Source organism: Solanum stenotomum, chromosome 11 (assembly GCF_019186545.1).
Source record: "Solanum stenotomum isolate F172 chromosome 11, ASM1918654v1, whole genome shotgun sequence".
In the NCBI taxonomy this organism is placed as follows: Eukaryota; Viridiplantae; Streptophyta; class Magnoliopsida; order Solanales; family Solanaceae; genus Solanum; species Solanum stenotomum.
In genome coordinates, this window is record NC_064292.1 from 43,139,024 (window position 1) to 43,163,645 (window position 24,622).

Sequence of the window (24,622 nt, forward strand, 5' to 3'; positions counted from 1 at the left end):
TATTTTTTTTATTCAATCTTTAGCCATTTTTTTTTGTTAGAGTACTCTAAAGTTTTAAAAAGTTCAAATTAAAATAAAATAATACGTAAATTAAGAAAAGAAAATTTTGTTATTTGTTACTTTTTTTTGGGAGGGCTGAAATCTTTTAGTCGTTATTTTTTTTTAATCTCGCAAAAATATTATTGTTACCTTTATTTGTAATTCTGTAAAATAATATATAAAATACAAATAATAATTTAAAACATAAAATAAAATAAAAAATATATAAAAATAAAAAATAAAATTCTTGAATTAAACTTGACCAAATTTATGAGATATGTTATTTAATTAATAACAGATATATTGATAAATTTGTATATATGTAAGGGATATTTTAGTTTTTATATTTTAGAAACGTATTAAACCTTAAATAAATATAGCTATTGTAATATGTCTAAAACTTTGAGCATGTTTGGCATTGCTGTTAAAAGCGGTTTATTTTTAGAAGCATTTTTCTACGATAGTTTTTCAGAAAAATATTTTTCAAAAAAATAATAATTGTGTTTGGAAAAATTCATTTGAAACGTGTTTTTACAAATTCATTTGAAAAATGCTTCTGATAAGCAATTTGTGTTTGACTAAAAATTTTTCTAAAAAAATATTTTTGAGAGTCAAATTATGAAAAAAGAAAGTATTAATGTGCTTTTAATATTAAAATTATTTTATAGAGAAACTATTTTAAACATCTAATAGAAAAACTTTAATTACATTTTTATTTAATTAATTAAAATGTACATTTTTAAGTTTTCAATCAATATTATACATAGATAAGTATTGTTGAAAAATATGGAAAAGAGAATTTTTTTTGTTATTTGTTACCTTTTTTTTTATTCAATCTTTTGCCATTATATTTTTTTTTTGTTATAATATCTATAAAAAAATTTAAAACAAAATAATAATTAAATTAATAAAAGAAAATTTTATTATTTGTTACTTTTTTTTTGGGAGGGCTAAATCTTTAGTTGTTTTCTTTTTTTAATCCTGCAAAAATATTATTGTTACTTCACTCTAATTCTATAAAATAATATGTAAAATAATATATAAAATATAAATTATAAATAATAATTTATAAAATAAAAAATTTATTATATAAAAATAAAAATAAAATTCTAAAATTAAACTTAACCAAATTTATGAGATATGTTAATTAGTTAATAAGAGATATATTGATAAATTTGTATATATGTAAGAGATATTTTAGTCTTCAAAATAATAATTTTTTCCCTTATGCTTCTATTTTTTTTTTAAAGCAGAAATTTTTAACTTTTTCCCAACACATTAAAACTTTTTTTGCTTCTGCTTCCGTTGAAAAGCATCAGAAGCAATTTTAAGAATTTGTTAAACACTTGATTTTTCAAAAAAGGTATTTTCTTCTAAAATAAAAATAATAATATATTTTTGACCTTTCAACAACAATGCCAAACAGACTCTTAATCCCAACTATCTTTATTCGAAAATCTAAAATTTCACTTTCATAAAAAAATTAGAAAGAAAAATTACAAGAATTTTATTTTATTTTTGCTGATATATTTCATGATGTATATAATATTCTTTGTTATGAAACTTAAAACTAAATCAACTTTAGATTAAACAATCTAACCACTCTTTCATTGGCACCCATTATTATATTTGGAAATTAATCAATTCTTTCAATCATCCATAGTGAATGAATTATCAAGAAAAATTATTTCAACAGAAAACTTTTCAAATCAGATCTATTATTTTCTTAGGTATGATTTTGTTAACATTAACCTAAAACTTTTCAAATCAGATCTATTATTTTCTTAGGTATGATTTTGTTAACATTAACCTCCCTTGATATTTAGGATACTGTACTTACTCTTTTTATTTTATTTTTTCTATTTTTTAACCTGCTTATTATTTAATTAAGAAAATTGTGATACATCTAATTTAGCTTTTTTAATATATACTCGTTTGTTTTATTAATTCTGCAAACATGATCTGTTCTGAAATTTTATTTAGAACAAATAAAATGACATACTTGTCAATAGATTTTATGCACGGGCGGAGCTAAGTGGGGCTTCAGGGTTCAGACAAATCCAATAGTTTTTTTCGTGAACTGTGTATTTGTATTAATATATGGACACAAAATTGAATGATGGTTCAACGGTAAGGAAGGGGACACGAAAATACTATCACAGTAGATATAGGTATAAATTACATTGGCCTATGCGTTAAATTTGTACTTATTCCTAAGAAAATGAAAAATAATTTGCTATAATCCATTTATAAATACGAATATAGGATCAAGGTTTTGTGATCTAAATTTTGTAATCAATATATAGACCATCTTATCTAACGTCAATTATGGAAGGTAATGATAGAGATTTAGACACTTAAATTATTGTAACTTCCTTAGTTTGAGGGCCCTTATTTGGGCAGCACCGTTATATATATATATATATTGAACATATCCAAAAATAATAATAATTATAACATTGTATGAATTTGGAAGTACAGAAAAGAGGGATTAAAATTAGTATTCTCACTATACTTTGGTCTAATTTACAAAAGGAGGAAGAACATACGAAAAAATTTCTTGTCCCTTTTGTCCTATATCCACAAAGTTGATTAAGTGATTTTATTGATACAAAGATTAAAGTTGTGTGATCGGTACCGAACACCTTAAGTGTGATCAAGTGAACCAAACTAAAGATTTCTAAATATTCCTAAATTGTGTATGCATCATGATAAATAGTTAAATACAGAGTTTCTCTGGGTATTGAATCACCTTTATTAAGGAGCGTTTTACCCTTCAATATGAGATTTTTCGAGGCGAATACAGATTTAATTAGTCTCCAATATGAATACCAGACATTAAATGAAAAACTATTTATAAAAAAAATAGAAAAAGAAATCATGATGTATGTAGCTTTAACTCAGAAGCACCTATAGACACTTATATAAACTACTAGATGCACCATATTTACAACATAGGGTCCAGTCTGGATATTGGCTAAGATTAAATAAGCAGTGTCACCATCGTGATGTATTGATAAACATGATCAAAAGAGTTAGTTATCACTTTTATAATATAATAATATGGTTCGATGAATTTTTTTATAAGATGTATATTCTTGTTATGTTTTTATATAATTGAATTGTTGTATTCTTGCTAGTAAGATAGTTTAAAAGAATACTTCTAGTAAAATTATAGTGATTGCTTGAGAGAGAATTGTGATAAGTATAGAGTGCTTATGATGTATAGAGAATAAATTGATTAGATTATAGCTAACGTAGCAAGAGAAATTCTGATAATTATGGAAGTCATGATCCTAGACCTCTTTAATCCTTAACTCATTCATTTTTCATTAGTTGATAACTTTTATTGCTTTAGTATTCATTAGTTAGATAGTTTATGTTGGGTAAGATACCACAAATATAATAAATTATAGTTGTTAATAAAATGAATAAATAAGATTAAGGTTGAGGCGTAGATATCTCGCTCTCTTTAAAGAGAGATTTAAGCCCATACACTGCGCATAATCTACACCGATCTAACAGTATCACTCCATGATACAACAACCCAACAATGTGTACACATCAAGCAACTCTGGATTAGTTGAAAAGTTCAAAGCTTCACAAAAGGAATGTCTTCTTCAACATATAATTATTCTCTTTTATATAATGAATATAGTTGAACGCTTTAGAAAATTTTTTTTGTCTTAACTCTCTTTTTCACTACTATACACTACAAAATTTATTCGCACTTAACATACTTCATCTCCTACACTACACAAAGGAATATACGTCATTATTTATAGATAAAGAAGTCTTTCATGTAATCAATGTGTAGAATGTGGGGTAGTAATGTGGATAGATAAATGTGATAGATGTCACATAGGTTATAAGAAACTATATGAGTTACAAGAAACTAATGATCATGAGAGTTACAAAAACTAATGGTCATACAAGTTAAAAGAACTAATATTCATCTTCTACCACAATTTATACCCAATAACATATACACTTAATATTTTATTTTAATAATAAAATACATATACACTAATATTTTTTTATAGAAATCTTAACCTTTATAATTCAGAAAATTGTTCGAATATATTTTCTTAGTGAGATTGAATAGCTATAATTAGGCCTTAATTATTCAACTTCAGTTTCTTTATCCAAATATATTTTCGCTCCCCAAGTTAAGTAAATGTTCGTGGGTTCCTAAGAATCCGGTAGGTTTTTTTGTAGACCATGTATTTAAATTTAAAAAATTAACTAAATAAATATAAATGTATATTAACATATGAACCCCCTAACAAAATTAATTAATGACTTGAGAGTAAAAAAGGAATCGTGAAAATATTTCGCACTAACACTTAATCCTAATTTCGCCTCTGAGTATATTAAGAAGAGTGAAAGGACAATTTCATCCTATGGTATAATTAGATGTGTGTGGTCTGCCCAACAAAACCCAAATGAATGGCCTTAAATAATGGACCATTGTTCTTAATTCACTTTCCAATAATATCTCAAAAGACCAACATCCTCCAAACTATATATCCCATTCTCCAAAAACCCACGAGCACCTATTTTGTCTATTTATTAAAGTAGTATTATTATTTTTATTATTCCCAATTAAACATTACATTTATAAAAGAAAAAAGAATTAAACAATATATCAACCTCAATATACTTTGTGAAGATTTTCTGGTCCCACCCTAACCACCCTAGCTACTTCTACTCTATATCGTTTAGTCTATGCACTTATTAGCCATAAATAATTTAAATAAAGTTTTAAAGAAAAAAAACGAATTTTAAGAAAAGATTCATCTATGTCATTAGTTAAAAATTTGACTCATTTATATTGTTTCAGTTAACAATAATGGCATAAATGGTTTTTTTTTTTTTGTACGAAAATGACATAAATGAGCATTTTCTCAAAACGAAAATGACATAAATTGACCAAACTTTTAACATATGACATAAATATACATTTATTTGAGTTTTTTTCCCATCAAAAGAATAATCAAATCTTTTGTTAACGTATTCCTTTGTAAATGTAATTTCTTTTTTATTATTTTTTTCAAAAAGTTATCTTTCATAGTTACCTTATGGAGTAGTGATTAGGGTAATATTTATATAAGGGTTATTTTGATTTAAGTAATGCTTATCTAAGCGTAATATTGATATAAGTTTTTTTTTATAAAAAAAATAATGATTTAAATAATGCTTAGGTCAACTTAGTTTCTTTTTCAACAGTATAAAGTGAGAAAATATTGAGTGCTTGCTAGGTCATGGATTCGATTTATACCAACCTAGCAATATCAAATAAATTTTGAACAAATAAAAGATCGAACTAGTGTTAGGGTCGAAATAATTAGGTGTTATGCGGAAGCTAACAAAATAAACTTCGATAAATCACGAGTAAGAAGGCAAATGAAAAATATACCCAAAGACACAAATATTTAACTTGGTTCGGTCAATCGGCCTACATCCACAAATGAGATGAGCAATCCACTAAATAAATATGAGAGTACAAAATATAAAGAGAAATAACAACACCCAATTCACTCGAAATACAAAGAGGTTCACACAAGTAATAACTTATCACTTGTGTCCCACAAATTCTCCCCCTAGACAAAACTATCGAAGCCCCTAGGACTATATTGTAAATGCTATTATATTAGAAGGAACGAATTTCTATTTATAGTCTTAAACTTTTTCTTACAAGAAAAAGACTAGCTAAATATGAAGACTTAAAAGGAAAACTCATTTATAATAAGAAATTCAGAACAAATACACAATAACTACTATAATATCAAAACAAAAACTTTAAAAAAACTGATTGATGGGTCCCAGGGCCAGTTAATCAAATGGACTACTTCAAACATCATGTGGGTTTGTTCATTGTAAGGTGCCAAGGGAGCAATTATACATTGTACCACCATATTAAGCTTTTAATTCAGAGAATCTAATCTTCATTACTTTTTTTTTCATCAAATTAATTAAACTTACCAAGAAGTAAACCTTCTTTTCTTCAAAGTAATAAAATCCCCGTCAAGTGAAAATTCATTTTTGAGATTAAATTCTACTTATCAGTTTCAGAATATCGATTTTTCTAATCAGCTTTTGATTTTGCTTTTCTTAAAAAAGGTAACTAAAGCTACATTTGGCGGATCAAACAAAAAATTTAGAAGCAGCATTTCTAATGCATGAATATTTTTGAAATTTCTATGACCAAAATGGTGTACTAATTACTTTACATGATGTACAACTTTTCATAACAAGAATCGTTTATTAAAAATAGTTATCCATTTATTTTTGAAGTGTTACATATATTCATTCTTGATTTAGTAATTCTAAAATTCCATGTCTTGATTTTTCTTTTCTTTTTTATTTCATTTGCTAACATTTTCTTATTGTAGGGTCAAAAGTGGATCATAATCTAAATTTGAGTCAATACCATCTTTAAAGTTCTTAGATTGAATTTGAACTCATCTAATATTTAAAATGATGAGTTCTAAATCATATATTTGTTTAAATTTTAGTATTTAATTAATGAGAAACTGTTAGGCATAATAAGACTCTATGACTATAGTTTCAGTAATTGCGCTTTATGGAGGTTGCAGTTTGTATATTTCGCTTGCCCGTTTGTAAGTTTTCCTTGCCAATATACACACAAGGTATGTATATACAAATTTATATGTGTGTGTGTGATTTTTTCAAAGTTAAAGACAGAATTATCCTTCTTTTTAATAGAATGTTTAACTACTTGTAAATCCCAAATAATGACTATCTCTACTAATAAAAAGAGTTTTGGAAGATTCAAAAGAGTAATATTAACAAAAAAAAGATTAATTAGTGTCTTTAAATATCTTTTTAAAGAATATATCACTCCTCAACCATTCATTTATATTGGACTAGAGAAAGTACTCAATTAAGTTGAATTTATGTGGGATGAATTATCTTGGGAAGTTGGTGGGGTGTAGTTAATTATGCCTAAAAAGAATGAGTTTTTGCGTAGTACAAGGTTACAAAGAAGACACATCATTATTTCCTAAATCCCCTTAAAAGGAACATGAAAAAGGAAAAAGAGGAATGTAAAATTTTAAGATTTTTACAAATTTCAATAGGATAGAGATTAGAGGGGAAGTAGAGGAAACAAAGTCAGCTGCTCGAGGAAGAAAAAAAGGAAAGAAGAAGCCAAACAAAGCACTAAAATCAAAAGAACTTCATTACCAATATGACCAAATCCAAGAAAGAATGAATATCAATGTGCTACATTAGTTGTTCATTGAGAAAACAATATTTTATCTGTAAAATAATACTCCCTCCGTTCCTATTTAGTTGTTCATATTTCCTCTTTAAGTTATCCCTATTTAGTTGTCCATTTTGACAAATCAAGAAAGGACAACAAAATTTTTCCTATTATACCCTTATTTAAATAAAATTGTCATAAATAAAGTAAATAAACTTATGAACTTCCCAACATTGATTAGTTATCTTGAGTGAATTTATTTTGGAATTGTAAATTGTACTATAAGGGTAAAATTGTAACTTCACTATGCTAATCATTATTGCCTTAATCTGTGTGTCATTTCTAAAGTGGACAACTAAATAGGGACGGAGGGAGTAATTCCCCATTATTAATTTGACAAATAATAAATAATAAAAGTAATATTACTATATTACTCTTTGAATACATGTAAGGTTTTGAAAAATAAATTAAATATTGAATAATATTTATTTAATAGCAAGGGTAAAATAGATATAAAATGGTAAATTATCTCTTGATTTTTCAAACTGAACAAGTATTGTTAGACAACTATTTTTATTATAATGGATAAATAAAAACGAATGTAAAAAGTATATATTATCCAATTATTTTAAAAGATATATATAAGTCTTCTTAAAATATAAAATATAGAATTTATATTATTGAAAATAAAATGAATTATTTGCTACCATATGTAAAAGTAATCATGTGGTGGTTTTAAAATTCCTTATATATGTCTTCGAGTCTCTGAATGGGTTCACTGTCTATTTAGTTGCATTTTTTTATTTTATTCCAAAACTAAAGATCCTTATCCCTCTATTGAAAGTCCATTATGTTGAGATTATCACTTATAAGTTATAGGATCAATATCAAAATTAAAATAAATTGTAAAAAACAAAAAAAAGTAGATGCCTATTTATTGTGTATCTACTGATTCGAATGCTTGAATTTATTCACCATATCACAATTGAATATTTTACCTTTCAATTCACCATATCACAAATGAATATTTTACCTTTCAGGATCTTTTGTTACTTTTGTTTCTGCCTATCAATATGCCATCCCATCAGCTGAGATTCGTTAACCTTTTTTTTTTTTTTTTTTTTTTATGTCATTAGTTGTAGAATATCTAGTAAGAGTTATTGTTTCAATTCATTTTAAAATACATTTCTTCGGTAAAAGTTTTTGAAAATATACAAAATACATGAATGTGAATTGTAATATTCATTTTTCTTTTTATTTTAGGTTATAACTTTTCTGGTAGATACATTTTTCTTTTAAATTCATGAATCCATAATAAATATAATTTAATTAAAAATCTTCTCTTTCAAAACTTTTTGTACTATAAATAGAGTTTCTTTTAGTTGAAAGACAACCACTACAAAAAATAAAACTATTTTTCCTTGAAAAAATATTTGTGAGACATTAATCAAAAGGTGAAATCACCAATTCAAGAATAGAAGAGCAACATTCTGGAATGTTACTAATTTTGTGGCTTAATTAAATCCCAAAGATAGAATTGTTATTTTTTCGTTCGCTTGCTCGTGAGAGAAACTCCAATTATCTCCAAAAAACAGTATTAACGTGTCTCTAAGCCAAGCAAGTTTTATTATGAATTCCTTGTACTTTAAATTTTCTTTTTCTTCACCAATATATATAACTTGAACTCTTATTATAGTTGATTATTTTATGTAAATGGACAAATATAATATAGTTTAAATCAAAGATTAAAGACAAACCACTAAGGCTAGCTCCCACCCTTTCCTCTCTACCCCCTACCCCATAAACATATTACTATTGTTTATATTATACCTATACTATCCATAGAGAGTTTTTTTTTTTAAAAAAAAATTAAGATAATAAAGAGCACAAAAGAAGGGGAGGAAAAGGAAGAAATTGGAACAGAGCTAAATAAGTTCATGATAGTTTCATGTAAAGTTTTTTTCCCCTTATTTCATTCTATCACACTTTGTTTGTTTTAATAGAAAAAATTATTATTATTATTTCTTGACATAAAATAAAGTTTTTTTTTTCTTTTTTTCTCTCTTTAGCTTCCTTTCTGCCCATTAAACATTGAAAATGGCAGATTAAGAATCATCATTTCCCCTCTAAAGGAAACACTCATCATTGCTCCCAACAATCTTTTTTTTTTTACCTTAGAAACATAAGCTTCTAAGAAACATTCTCTTTCTTTTTTCCATTCTTCAACAATATAAATATAACTCTTTTGTTAACTTTTTTTCTCCCCTCTTTCTCTCAAAGTTTTAAATTAAAAAATGGATCCTTCTTCTACAAACTCTGTTAATGGTTTCTACACTTTTTTAACAAGAGGTATTGATGATCTTGAAAGAGTTTTTCTCTCTAATAACTTCATGTCTATTCAATTCCTTCAAAGGGTACTTTCCCTTTTAAGATCTTTTCACACACAATTAACACTTCTTGTTCAAAAACTTCATTTGCCTGTTGGTGAAAAGTGGCTTGATGAATATATGGATGAAAGTTCTAAGCTTTGGGAAGTTTGTCATGTTCTTAAGACTGGCATTTCTGGATTGGAGAATTACTATTCTTCTGGTTTTAATGTCATTTCTTCTCTTGATAATCATCAACATCTTACCCCACAATTATCTAGACAGGTGGAGTATAAATTTCATTTCATTTCATTTCTCTGTTGATTTTTCGTATCATCATTCAACTAATAGTTATATTATTTTAAAAAGTCACTTGAAATTCAATAAAAAATAACTTTTTGAGTTAACTGACAATTTGAGAAATCAACACTTTTTTTTAAGAGTTGATTTCTCGTATCGTCAGTTAATCAATAGTTATTATCTCATAAGGCACTTGAAATTAGAGAAAAGTAACTTTTTGAGTTAAATGACCATTTGAGAAATTAACGGTATTGATTTCTCGTATGGTCACTTAACTAATAGTTATTATGTCTGATTTAACTTTCTGAGATAATAATTAGTATTCGTTAAGTGACCATTTTCTATGGTTTTGTTGATTTACAAAACAGGTGATTAGAGCAATAACAGGGTGTAGAAGAGAAGCAATTGGATTAGAAGAAGAAAACAGAGCATTAATGGAAACAAGAATTGAGCCACTTTCATTAAGATTTGATGAAATTGTTTCAGTAGAATCAAAGCTAAATGGATTTAATGGATTCAGAGGAGTACTTTATGCAATGAGAAATGTTAGTTCAGTCTTGCTAATGATTTTGCTTCATGGATTAGTCTATTGCTGGCCTGAATCATCTTCCTCTGATTTTTCAAGATCAGAAACAGGGTGTTTGTTTTTTGGTTCAAATTTCATGATCTCAACCTCAAGATTACAACAACGAATTGGTTCTCAGATTAATCAGATGAATTCGGGGAGGCAATCGATTTTGTTGTATGAATTTAGGAGATCAAAAGCAGCCATGGATGAACTTAGAGGAGAATTGGAGAACAAATGTGAAAATGGGATTATAAGAGAAAGAGTTGAGAATTTGAAAGGGTATTTTGGGGTTTTGAAAAATGGTACTGAGAATATTATTGGACAATTAGATGATTTTTTTGATGAAATTGTTGAAGGAAGGAAGAAACTTTTGGATTTCTGCAGCCATAGATAAAATTAAAAAAAATAAAAATTAGAAGAAAAAAAAAAAAAGAAATACAAGTAGGGGAAAAAAATCTGTAGTTGTTGGTTGTATCTTTTGTTGGTTTTTATTTAATTTAATTTTCCTCTCTCTCTATTAATCTTTTTTTCCTTTTAGGATTTCCTTGGGGTTTATTACTTTTTCTTGATGTGTAATTTTCTATGATGATGTAGTTGGTGAGCCCCGTCTTTGTTTAGACTCTTCAAAACTGTTATTGAGCGTGTGGTGCGGATCTTTCAAATATAGTGTATTTTTTAAGATTTGACATGAATATGATAACATTTTTAAAGAGTCTGAACAATTTAGAAAATTTTAAAGGAAAAGAGGATTAATGAAACATGATTTTTCTTCTTTGGAAAGGGACAAGTTTTTATTGTGTCCTATTTTTATTGATCAATAAATACACCACTTTTTTTAATGGATTTGGTGTAATTCAATTTAAATCGGGCGGAGTCGACCTATTGTCAGGGTTCATCCAAACCTCCTTTCATAGAAAAATATTATTATTTATATATGATTAAAATTAATTTTTATGTATATATAGTAAATGTCGAATTTTTTTTGATTAGTTTGTGTTTACTTCTTCAGATTTTGAACCCTTTTATTAAAAATTCTGAATCCGTTACTTATTTTCATCATTAGTAAAATTTGAAGACACTTTCGAATAGTCACAAAAAGTAAAAACGAAAGTGCGATGAATATTCATGAAAGGACAACAAGTAGCTGTAAGGCAGAAGAAAGAAAAGAATGGAACCTTCTTTTGTTACTCAACCAAAGGAGACAATATGGGTCACAAAAAAATAATATTTTTGAAGGTTTATTATGTAGGGAAAAAGAAAAAAATAATAATGATTCAACTCTTTAAAGTGTGATGATGGAGTGTGCTGAGTTTTGTAGTAAAAAAGGAGTAAAATGATTTGAGTAACAAGAAAATTATGAAAGTAAAAGAGGAAAAAAAAAAAAGATTCCTGGATTTGGCCTTTAATGTCCAAAACAAGTATGTGGAGTGTCAAGTAGGGGTGTACATGACCGGGTTGATTCGGATTTTTCAAATATCAAACCAAATCATTTGTGTTGGATTTTTAAATTTATAAACCAAACCAAACCAATAAAACTCGAGTTTTTCAACCTCGGGTTTTTTGGTTTTTCGGGTTTTTCCGATAAAATATTCATACAAACATATAATTTACTTGTATTTCAAATATTTCTTTAGTCCTATCAAAATACAACTATTTAAGATGTTTCTTAAAAATATAACACAATAAGATATGATTAATGACACTAAAATATCCAACAAAAATAATAATAATGAAATCGCGCAAAACAAATATTGCAAATTAACAAGTCATAATGAAAATGATCATAATTTAAAAGTACTAAATCATGCTAAAATTAAGCTTAATAAGTATTAGTTACATGACTAATTATTAAAGGAAATTAAAATTAGATTATGTATTTTAATTGTCTAAATCAATGTAAAACTAAAGAACAAATATTCAATATTTATTATCATTCTTAGTGTTGAATTGATTTTCTTTTTGCATGAGTATTAATTTGATTTTGATTTAAGCTTTATTATAATTACCAACATTTGTGGACTATAATCTTTATTGGCCCATTCATAATTCTAAGTTTCAAACTTGAAATAATATATTAAAAGATAAAAGATAAAAACTATGAAAAAGTATAAGAAATATTTTATATCAAAGTAAATATTTTTATGTATAAAATAAAATTTTAAAATTATATATATAATGTCGGGTTGGTTTGGTCTTGGGTTGGTTTTTTTTAGTTAAAACCAAACCAACCCAAATATAGTCGAGTTTTTTTTTTCAAAATCAAACCAAGTCAAACCAAACCACTAGTCGGGTTTTTTTTTTGGATTGACTCGATTTGCGATTTGGTTCAATCTTGGGTTCGATTTTGTACACCCCTAGTGTCAAGTGTTGGAAGCTTTTCTTTGATTCACTTCCCTTTTGCATGTAATGGACTCTTTCAAATGTTTCCTCTCCCCCATTCTCCTAAATTAAATCCTAATTCTAACTCTTTTTTTTTTTTTTTTTTATGAAAAGGAAACCCGCAGTCGCTATCCTTTGGGTGCGCACATGGTAAAACCCCCGCTCCTATGCAATAGCTCACAAACCACATAAGAATCCTAATTTTAACTCTTTAGGGCTTGTTTAGTCGGGAAATACGTTATCTCAAAATTAATTATTATTTCATCTTTAATGTGGGATACAAATAATATAACAATTTTGAAATACTCCCTTGGTTTATTTTTACTTGCCCACTATACTATTTTAGGATGTTCAACAATTCTTGTATAGTTTATAAAATCAATGAATAATTTACCATGTTGTGTCTACTTTACCTTTACTATTAAATACTTTTCATTTTTCAATGTTTATACCACTTATATTTAATAAAGGTGATTTGGTAAGATTACTCCTATCATTTACAGCTTCTTAATCCATGTATCAAGTCAATAGTGGACAACTATTGTTGGACAACGAGATTAAGTTATTATGTGATTTAACTGCACTCAAACATGAGATAAACTCATCCTAAATTAATTCCGAAATTATCACTCATACCAAACAATTCCTTAGTAAAATATTTTACCAACACTGTTCACTACAAACATTTTCAGTTTAGTGGTATCGAGAGATTTCTAACGTAATAGATACAAGTTTAATTCCAGATGTATACTTTCTTTTTCATTTGTCCTAACATGAAAGGATCTAGGATATCGGATACGAGTTTATGGGAATTGGTAATTTTTGTGTAGATCTTATATTTATATTGAGAAATTTATTAAATATATAAAAATTATTTATTCAAAATTTCGTAACAAAATTAGCTCTCTTAGTTCAAGAGTAGAAATGAAACATGTTTTAAGCTTTATTGCCTTCCTCTATAAGAGTTTAAGTTCGATTGACACTTGTGAAATTGAGATCATTCAGAATCCATTAAATTTTAAATTTTGACTCTGTCGATGTCCAATTTTTCTGCTATTTCAACTATTATTGTTAGGGTAATTTCTTATTGTCACCATTTTTCTTCCCTTATTTTTGGGATGTTAGATATTAAAATAATGATATGAAAATATCGAAGTAGCTTTCATATCCTGCAAACTAGATTTCATGTTTTTTGTCCCTTGACGGAAATTCGTGACTTGCCTCACTTTAGGGGTTTACTTAGTGAAATACTTAGTCAATTTATTAAAAGATTAACAATATCAATTATGCATAATAATCATAAGAGTCAAAGAAATATAATTTTTAAAAAAGGAATAATTGAAAATAATGAAAAATTGTCTTGCCACTGGTTTCAGCAACATATTCATTTTCTATTCTACCTTAGTTGAAGACAATTTTCTGTTCATCTAGCATGCTTAATTTATTTCAAGTACCTGTTGAAATTACACATATATATTCCAATTGGATTTGGATCTATTATTTCTTATAAGTTCTTACTTATAATCATTGTCAACTAACGTACTCTCTAAACCCTCAACCCCCCCACCCCACCCCCACCTCCCACCCCAGCTCCCACCCCACCCAAAAAGAAGTCACCTATCTAGATTTAATTAAAAAAATATACAAAATGCTAATTGTATTTTGTAGATGGATATTACAAGTCTAAACGCATGTGATTGGATAACACTATTTTATTATTAATATAATTTGTAGTTGTCATGATTTGACTAATTTTATAATTATTTTTTCTCATAATACAATTTTTTTCTTTTTATTTCCCAACCCGATGTCAATGTCTGATATATTTTAGAGTCTGACTAATACAAATTCAAATATGCTTTGTAATCCAACTAACACGTCTTGAAAAATGATTCTACTTTTAAGGTAAAGAGCTTTCTATCGAGGATGTGTTTTCTAGTATGCTTTGGAACCTGACTAATACAAATTCATATTGATATTCTTTGAAATCCAACTAACACATAAAAATGATTCTACAGATAAAGATAGGATGTGTTGTCTAGTATGCTTTGAAACCTGACTAATATAAATTCATATTGATATGCTTTGAAATCCAACTAACACATCGAAAAATAATTCTATTTTTCAGATAAAGAGCTTCTTATCGAGGACGTGTAACTAAAGAGGAAAGAAAAAGGTGCAAACTTAAAATGATATAGGCACATTGGGATTTAAGTAGAAAAGACAAAAAGATAAAGAAACCCCTCGCTTTCGATGACTTGAAACTAGCAGTCAAGCCAGCGGATAAGGGGACAAAGAATAAATACTATAAGGAACAACTTGTAGGTAACATCGTTTATGGCACTTTCCCAGGACCACGGAGTGGAACAGAAAAATAAGTAGACTGCAAATAAAAGAGTAACCCGGTGAACTAAACATCTCACATTCACGCAGGATTAGGGAAGGACCGTACCTCAAGGAGTGTGATGTAGTCAACCTAGTTGATTTCCATGGCTCGAATCTGTGACCTATAGAGTGTATGAAGACCTTTACCATGCTACAAGGATCCCCTATTGATTTAACCTATGTTGCTCGGACTCTTCAAAAATGTCAACGGGTGCGTGTCGGATTCTCTAGAAGTAGTGTATTTTTGGAGAATCCGACACGGATGCGGCATCGGAAGTGAAGAGTCTGTGCAACTTAGGATTTAACGTGTAAAGTGTCAAAAGAAATCCTTAATTCATTTGGCAACTCATCAGTAGCAACCAGCGAGGATTGAACTGGAGAGGACCACTAAGCAAGTAAATGCACACAGTTCATAACTGGCATGGCAAGAAAAATTGAAAGTGATGAGTGTATTAATGTGAGCAAAAAGTAGTCACATAACAGATCAAAGCGTTCATGCATTCATAACAGAGACAGACTTGAATGAATTCAACAATATGCTTCCTGTCACACCTTTGCACCTTTATCCCTAAAAATACCACTTTCGATTTATTGTGTTAAGAGTAGCATCTCACATTGGTTGGGGAATGGACGGATGGTCTACTTATATGGACTTGGACAATCCTCCCCCTCATAAACTTATTTTTGGGGTTGAGTTAGGCTCAGATATCATATCTTTACATAGTATCCCCGTTGGGGCTCTTAGTCCACTCTCAAGTTGGGTCTGGACCTAAAGGAGGTGTATGAGTGGATTAAAGTCTCACATTGGTTGGAAAATAGGTTGATGATCTACTTTATATGGATGGGCAACCTTCCCCTCATGAGTTAGCTTTTGGAGTTGAATTGGGTTCAGGTGCCATATTTTTACATTTTGCATATAATATTTCCACACAAGTAAAATAGTATACCTCATTATGAACCCTAAGACGATAAAGATGGGTAACTCTGAGTTCTAGGACAATTACACACCAAGAATAACAGTGAGATATAGACAAGGGAGAAAGGTTGTGCAAGGAAAGCAAACAAGGAGGTTGAACTGAACAAACTTTCAGCTCATCGTAGAAAATATCAGTATGATTTATGCATTGCATGTAAAAAGATCTTGCCAGTAGAGTTCGACAATATCCTTGCTGTCTCGTGGACTTTTATGCACTTCTCCTGCAACTGTCACATCATGTATTGATTTATTCAGTCAAATCGTAGACTTACACCAGTTCACAAGTAAGCAATTTATCAACACACTGCCTCTGGAAAACTCTTTGACAGATACCTGGGAAAAAGAATAGAAGTTTAAAGTATCAAAATCCATGCACAAACTATTATCCAACCAAATGTGTTAGTTGCGTAGCCTTCCAAGAATGATTAAGCAGTGACACATAATAAATGCATGAAGTAGGCTCTTTGATCTCAAGTTAACAATTTCACTCATTTGGGTTCGTCTTGCCAAGATTGAGATCAAGCTAAAAGTCCCTCTTGCCAAAATTCCCCTGGCTAACAAAAAGAAAGTCAAACTTCAAATTAGTGAAATGATAGTAATGGATGGCCTTAATGAGATATGCTTCACTATAACCACCATAAATGGCACAACTAACCCCAAGGGAGAACTAACTTCCTATAATAACCGGCTGGAATGAGGAGTGTCAGACATTCAGTCGAAAACAGAACGACACCTTCAGACTATCAGGTTCCTCTTCTATGAGCTGTGTAGTTCTTGAAGACTTGATCAGAAACACCAAATTCCAGTTATTTTATCTCCTTTTGAGAAGGGTTTCTTAGTTTTTCTTTACAGATCACTGATGCATTCACTGTAATGCTATAGAAATAAACATTCACTACGATATGTTTTCTAGTTTTTTATCGATCCAAAACATTACTTTTCCTTAGAGGAGGAAAACAATATCTATTTACAGAAGAGATCAAACACATCTATGGTCAAGTCAAATATTTGCACCTTTTTTTAAGCTAATCATAGTAAAAAATACCATTGTGTTGTACAATTTAGGTTTGCGTTTCACAGATTGATATAAAGCACCAATAGTAAAACTACGAAACATGAAATTTCATTATCATAGGCCAAAAAGGACTAGGTGGATGCACAGTTTGTCATTAATCACATAATTTCATTAGTGAGGGACAGAGGTGACAGCAAGAAACAGAAAGAGAGGAAGAGGATTCAGAGAATTAAAACAGTAACAGTTGATGCCACTTGTTGAAGCTGGAGACAGAGGGAGAGAGAGGGAGAGAGGGAAGGATGTAGAGTTGAGGAAACTGGAAAAAGGTAGAAGGTTAACAGTATAATGTACTTTTTCGAAGAGATTGCTAGCAAAGGAACGTGAAGACCCAAGATCATCAAATCCACAGTAAACCCTGGTGGTTTTTGTTTCAAGCAAAAACCTCAACAGATACCAGGATTTTTCTTGAAATTGACTCGTGTTCATGCAAATTCGTAAGCCTCATATGCTTCAGCTAACAAATAAATCTATTTTTTTTCACTTTCAACTAGAATGAAAAAAGACCAGCAAAAATGTACCCCATAACCAAGCAGACTGCTAGACACATTCCCTTTTCAAATATGCTCTGGTTGATACTCTTATCTCCAAACATAAATGGGCTGATTTGATTAGCAGTAAGATATTTCTTTTCTTTTGGATATGACAACTTGAGGTCATTTTGAAAGAAATGGAACATGCTTAGGGTCCTCCATTTGGTGCATGTACCATGAAAACCAGACTACCAATCTTGCATATATCTTTGACTCGCAGAATCGGAGATACAAAAACGAGAGAGATATCAGCTTCTGCAATAATAGAGAAAACCAAAGGCACCAATAGCCATTGAATTATCATTTTGAGGAATTGGACAATGAGAATATGAAAGGAAGGCAATATTTGTAAGAATGGCGATATCAGGGCCAGTAGACACACACTTCGACTAATTTCCAAGATTGGGTAACCCTATCCATACAGACTTAGATAGATAGCAAGAATTCACATAATCTCACCTCTACTGGAATTTGAACTTCAATTACTCCAGCTCTTCAACCACTAAGCCACCCCCAGGGGTTCAAAAAGAAGAGGTCATTTTAGTCCTATTCATTTCACAACTTTCCAAGTTCCAGCACCCCATAAGATGCAAATTTGTACGCTGCATATCTATGCATCTCTTTTTTCATAATCCTGGTCTTTCACACTCCTAAAGGCCCCCTCAAGCCACTTACTCACTCCTTCATGCCCCTAAATAAAGAGGAGGATAGGGAAAGACGAGGGCGGAGGAGACTGGTTACCCCACTTTCCCTTGCTAGTGATGGATGCCTGAGAACTGAGTCTGATGGAAATTAGCTGGAAAAGTGGACAGCATCCCACTCCATTGTTCAGGTTGACATACCTTTGCAGCAAAAAACACTTTTATCTTTGACTTGTGCTTTCCTTATAAGGATCAACCAGAGAAGAGAACGGATGAATAAGGAGCAGATAAGCAGAAGCACGCATGATGGGATTCATCTCTTCATGTACTTCTGGAGTCGTGTTACCTCATGAAAAGAAATGACCCAAACATATCCTTTGTTGTTGTTGTCAGCGGCTCAGAGTATGACAAGGTTAAACACTTCAATTTTCTGGTTGATCATTTCCTTGATTTCACTTAAACTAATTGGGGATATTCCGGGGCCACATTAATAGTACTATGAACGAATGAGAAACAAGAGAAGTGAATGCGATACATTGAAGACTTGGGGGCTTGTTGAATACAACATGACACAAATCCAATATTTTTCCAGTACGACAATATCCATCACAGGACTCAACATTTCAAAGTGGAGAAACCAACTTGACTTTGCTTATTATAGTAATATAGAAATATCACTGGAAAATGTGTCGAAAATTGTCGGAAAAGTTGCAGTTGCTGGGATGTTGCAAGGAAAATTGTAGTAAGAATATTATTTGAAAAGAGGCACGCTATTTGGCTGGTTGGTCAGCTGAATGAGATGCTGCACCACCAGAAAGATCACCGGAGGAGACATGGCTTTGCCAGAAATATCATTGAGTAAACGCACAAATCCACTTGAACAGTTTCCTGAAAAGAGGCACACTGCTACAGGAGTGACGCTGAAATTAAGAGCAGTGGTATTGGAAAGGTCACAAAAGAGGTGTGGTTCCATCGGAGCAATCACTATTAAGGGGCATAGTGCTGTCAAAGCGGTTGTCCAGAAAAGGCAGTGTGTGAGAGTGAGGACAGAGGCATGGTGTGCTAGAGCAATTGTCAAAGAGAAGGTGATGATGCCAGAACGATTACCAGATAGAAGAAAAGAAGAGAAGACTTTGGCCAGGCAGACAGCCCTACACTAGAAAGAAGAAGACCTTTAGCCGGCTAAGCAGTGTAAGAGAGTCAGTAGGCAGAAATTACTTGGAACTTAAGGATACCAACAACAATAACATACCCAGTGAAATCCCACAAGTGGGTCTGGGGAAGGTAGAGTGTATGCAGACCTTACCATACCCGGTGAAATACCACTCATGGAGGTAGAGAAGCTGTTTCCAGAAGACCCTAGACTCGAGTACAGCAATCAGAGTAAGTATGAAAAGGAAAAATGACAGAACAGAAAATATATACGGAAACAGTAACAACAACCAAATAATGCAATCATCGAAACATCATAAAAATAGATGGTGTTAAAAAGCAAGCGCAAGACACTACAAGAATAAAACTACTACTACGACAGACACCACTAAGCCTAAACCCTTCAGGAAGCAAGAGAACACTATAGTACCTGTTAACCTTCTACCGTAATCTGCGACCTCCTCACCTCCTATCTAAGGTCATGTCCCTAGTAAGCTGGAATTGTGCCATGTCCTGTCTAATAACCTCTCCCCAATACTTTTTCGGCCTACCTCTACCTCTCCTCACACCCACTATATCCAACCTATCGCACCTCCTCACTAAAGCATCTGTGTATCTCCTCTTCACGTGCACAAACCATCTCAGCCTCGCTTCGCTTATCTTGTCCACCACTAAGGCCACTCCCACCTTTGCTCGGATATCCTCATTCTTAATCTTATCGCTCCTAGTATACCCATACATCCATCTAAGCATCCTCATTTCCTCAACATGCACCTGTTGAACATGGGAGTTCTTGATTGGCCACACTCCATCCCATACAACAGAGCTTGCCTTTAAGCTTAGGTGGTAGAGATATATTGAAGGCTTGGCAATTTGATGAATGCAGGGTATATCAATTCATAGGTGTTTAGCATAAGACAAGTATATTCTAACATAGACCTAATACTTTAAATATTCTAACGCTTAACATCGCATACTGACAACTTCCATTCTTTTGAAAAAAAACGAGCAATTCTACTAAATTTTGAAAGTTTTGAGAAAATTTTCATCAAATTTAAAGTTGAAAATTCTCTATAGAATAATTTGTCTTACAGAGAAAGTAGAAAATGGTTGGTAGGTTGAAATCCTCTTAGTGGTTTTTCACCAGAGAGCCATGGAATAATCACCCTTTGAAATGACAGAGAACAAAGAGACTTACGAAGCAATGACAGCACTTTCCAACCTTGTAATACCAAAGAATGAAACCTACAAAATTTAGTACAGAATTTCACCCAATAAAGGTTAGCATGCAAATCCAGACCCACTTTGTGGAACTACACTGGGTATGTTGTTGTTGAAAGGTGTACATGCAAATAGACAATGACAACAGCAGGAAGATATATCAGGACAATGAACAGTAAAGTTCAAAAAATTGCACAGAAGATGAGAAGGGAGGAATTGAACTCTCATATGGACATGTGCAACATGCATATAAAGATTTTCTGTTTGATTTGGAGAGTGCCTTGAATGGTGGTTGGCCATCAGTGTTCTCTACAATAATTCTCTAATCTGGTCTTCGAAGATAGATATAGAGGGGACTAGTAGAAAGATGCATTTAAAAAAATAATGAAATTAAAGTCAAAGTTAAAAGCAAGTGCAAATGAAAGACAGGAAAAGGAGCACCCACACTATGTTGCTTCAATCTAGTGTGAAGATATTTGACACTAAACCAAATTACAAGTATTATAAGTATAGAGCAGTGTTAACTATTACAAACTACTGAGCTAGTTTCTTATTCAGGAAAGCAATGATATGATGAAAATACCAGATTGAATCCATTTCAAATTCATGAAAAAATGATTACAAAACGGAGGGGTGTAGAAAAACTGTCTTCCCCTTGTCTTCCAAACATTTTTTTATCACAACAAATGAAATCACCAAGAGAAAGGAACTTGAGAGATCTAATACAAAGCATTATATAGGGGAAAGAAAAAAAGGAAGGAATTCTGTCACAAATAGTTAAGAACATTGCAATTTGTGCAATGTAAGGCCTAATTTTCTATCAGACTAACCGTCAAAGAATTGGAGTGACAATTGTGGGAACCAAGATTCAAATACCAACACAAGCAACAATGGGTGAATGTTCTCATCTACCTAACAGATCTTATTAGACAGAGTTACGCACGCCTCATTTGTTTGCACTTAACAAAGGCCTTAATATTAATCATTGAGATCTCAGTCATCAAGTTTGTTTTTTATGTCTGAATCTTAATCATTCAGATTTTAATCACTAAATGCGTTTGTTTTATAAAATAAATTTGAGAAAGAAATATAGTTTTTTTAGAAAGTTTGGTGTATATACTTTTTTACATCCACTTAGTGAGTCTAAATAGATTTGAACGATTCAAACCTATAACGTCTTAATATTGCTAAAATGTTTATTCGAAAGTTTCTACAAAGATGGTATGCAGCTCATCACTACTCCAACCATTTTCACCGCTAACTGTTGTAACCCACTATTATCAAATACCATAAGTCATCGTTCACAATCATCACCACTAATCACAAAGCACTAGCGACATTCACCACAACAAGCCACCACTATATATCGCCAATCACCGTCATCGTTCACTATCACCATTAGCCATCACTATCATCCACCACAATTATTAATTTTCACAACCAAGAATCACAATCAACAATCATTGTTAATCACTATTGTCAGCCACCATTACCACTAGTTGCTACCCAACGCGCTACCATCACAACAAGACAATCCCCAATCAACACCCACAACCATGAACCACCATTGTTCATCATCACCTCCGACTGTCATGATTTTTTTAAATGTTTTATTAATATAGTATTAGATCAATTTAGTATTTTATTTATATTTATATTTATTAATTTTTTGATAAAGATAAGTTTTTATTTTTTTAGATGTTGAGAAAACAAACCGTCTTAATTATTTCGTATTCAGATCTTCATACAACATCATGTGTATTCAGATTCAGAAATCTAAATCTTTGATGCACATCTTAATATTTAGATGTGCATTCAGGTTCAGACGTCTTAATCTTAATGGGAAAAAGTGAAATATCAATACATGTGTTGGTGGGAGGTAGTAAGCACCCTGGATTGGTAAGGCATGTCCAAGGCATGGATACCACTGTTATTTAAAGAAACAACAGAGGGAAAAAGAAAACAAAACAGACCCATCACTCTGTTGGACACGCCAACTTTGACCAAGGCAGAAGAGAGAGATTAGATTGACTTCCTAGATCTAGAGACAGCTAGGACCGGAACGACTATCGACTAAGCTTAAGTAGCGCCTTAAGTTCGTACCTCTCCCCGAGATTCATTCACTTTCAGACAGACTCAAATTTTGATTCGTTGTTTAGGAAAGGAAAGACAAAACACTTGTGCTTACGCACTTGCCATTCATTTGGTCTAGAGTTGCGGCGCTACTTCCCATTGTCAAGTAATTGACCTCATATCCATTTTAAAATCCCACCCTAAAGATCCTTGGGAAAACAACATTAATGAGAGTGCAATGAAAGGGAAATACTCTCTTGAAAATTTCCACTTGTCCACAGTTTCTGGAAAGCATATTAAAACATCATAAATTCTGCCCAATTCAATTAATTGTACAAATATTTCAGTTTCAACCAACAACAAATAATAAGCAATTCAACAAAATTGATTTAATGCACACACTAGTGGAAGTCCCCTTTAAGGATATCAAATGGTGACTAATTGGATAGTTCAACACTAGAAGAGCATTTTGGCTTTTAGCACCTTTCTTTTGGTAAGGTAAGATTTTGTATACATCAGACAGCATCATAAGTATGCTGGTATAAACAGGCTTTTAGCACATTAAGAAGGCAGCATCAGAGGTCACTTTTAAACAAAGGCACTAGATTGTGTAACATTTAAATATAGTCCCACAAATACTGTCATGAGGTCTGTTTATGCTGCATGGGAGAAACGATATACCTAGCCAACTAAGATTCTAAACTGCTTACTATAGGAGTTTCTAATGAAATTTGCTTTTTATCATCCATAAGCATACAGTGTCCATCAAGCATACAATGTTCATCAAGGTTGGACATATATGTTCAACGGGAAATTACACTATTTATACATGATTAAAATTATTTCTTATGTATATATAGTAGATGTTTCCCCCTCCCCCCCCTTCGGCTTCTTTGTGTGTTTACTGCTTCATAATTTGAACCCCCGTAGTGAATCCTAGTTCTGCCACTGAATTCTCTGGGATCAGCTTTACTGAGTGCAGCTCCATTTGCCCTTCTGTTCTGAACACAGCTTTCCAGAAGCAGTGACTTTGGCCCTTTACTACTCAAGGAGGACATATTCTGGCCAATATGGTTGTAACATTGATTTGTTGGCCTTTTCATGACGAAACATTAGTTTTGGGCTTTCCTTGTTAAAGTTCTGAATATTTACCTTTTCTTTTGCTAGAACTTCAACATTAATTTCTACCCTTGTTCTTTCTGTTACTATAGAAAAAGTGTTGTTTATCCTTGCTTTGATCTCATTGTACATATATTCACGCCAAAATATATCTACAACATAGATGCATCAAACACTTTGTCCTTCCTATAAGTAAAGCAATCAACTATTTTGTTTAAATGGTTCCAATCATAGACAGAGCGCTCTTTCACCACCCTTCCCCCCACACGTTGCCACTATGAAAGGGACAACTTCTTTGAGATTGATAGATTATAATGTGAGCTAAGAAGCCAACTTACAGCTTGACAAGTTGAAGTCCTAAAAATTCTCAGATTGGTAGCTCTAATTAGTCAGTGAATCACATCTTTGGCTCAAACCATAGTGATTGAATAAGCCTTACTGTTCCATTTCAGCTGATATAGCAATGAAATAGGATTTTACCCACACATATGTCAATCTTTACAATTGCATATAGCTACTGGAAACAGTACCACATACCTCAGCAGCTAATAGATGCCTTCTAGGTCATGT

The 24,622-nt window shown here is 31.1% G+C and overlaps 2 protein-coding genes across 2 annotated transcripts; one reads left to right on the plus strand and one right to left on the minus strand.

Moving 5' to 3' along the window:
- The first annotated feature begins 9,200 nt into the window (after positions 1–9,200).
- LOC125844321 (uncharacterized) lies at positions 9,201–11,031 on the plus strand. Its single transcript, XM_049523610.1, has 2 exons — positions 9,201–9,918; positions 10,302–11,031. The coding sequence occupies exons 1-2, from the start codon at positions 9,562–9,564 to the stop codon at positions 10,893–10,895; spliced, it is 951 nt and encodes a 316-aa protein (XP_049379567.1). The 5' UTR covers positions 9,201–9,561; the 3' UTR covers positions 10,896–11,031.
- Positions 11,032–20,101: 9,070 nt separating this feature from the next.
- On the minus strand, positions 20,102–23,991 carry LOC125845938 (uncharacterized). Its single transcript, XM_049525420.1, has 2 exons — positions 23,839–23,991; positions 20,102–20,413 (listed from the first exon to the last, which is right to left on the minus strand). Exons 1-2 carry the CDS (start codon positions 23,989–23,991, stop codon positions 20,102–20,104), a joined length of 465 nt encoding a protein of 154 aa, XP_049381377.1.
- Between the last annotated feature and the right edge of the window lie 631 nt (positions 23,992–24,622).

What these genes read in the sequence shown, in the direction of transcription:
- LOC125845938 (XM_049525420.1), bottom strand. Translation starts at nt 23,991, where the DNA reads ATGTCCTCCTTGAGTAGTAAAGGGCCAAAGTCACTGCTTCTGGAAAGC. An exon ending in GGGGTTCAAATTATGAAGCA is followed by an intron (nt 20,414 to 23,838) that starts GTAAACACACAA and finishes CATGTTCAACAG; the next exon opens with GTGCATGTTGAGGAAATGAG.
- LOC125844321 (XM_049523610.1), top strand. Translation starts at nt 9,562, where the DNA reads ATGGATCCTTCTTCTACAAACTCTGTTAATGGTTTCTACACTTTTTTA. An exon ending in CCCCACAATTATCTAGACAG is followed by an intron (nt 9,919 to 10,301) that starts GTGGAGTATAAA and finishes TTTACAAAACAG; the next exon opens with GTGATTAGAGCAATAACAGG.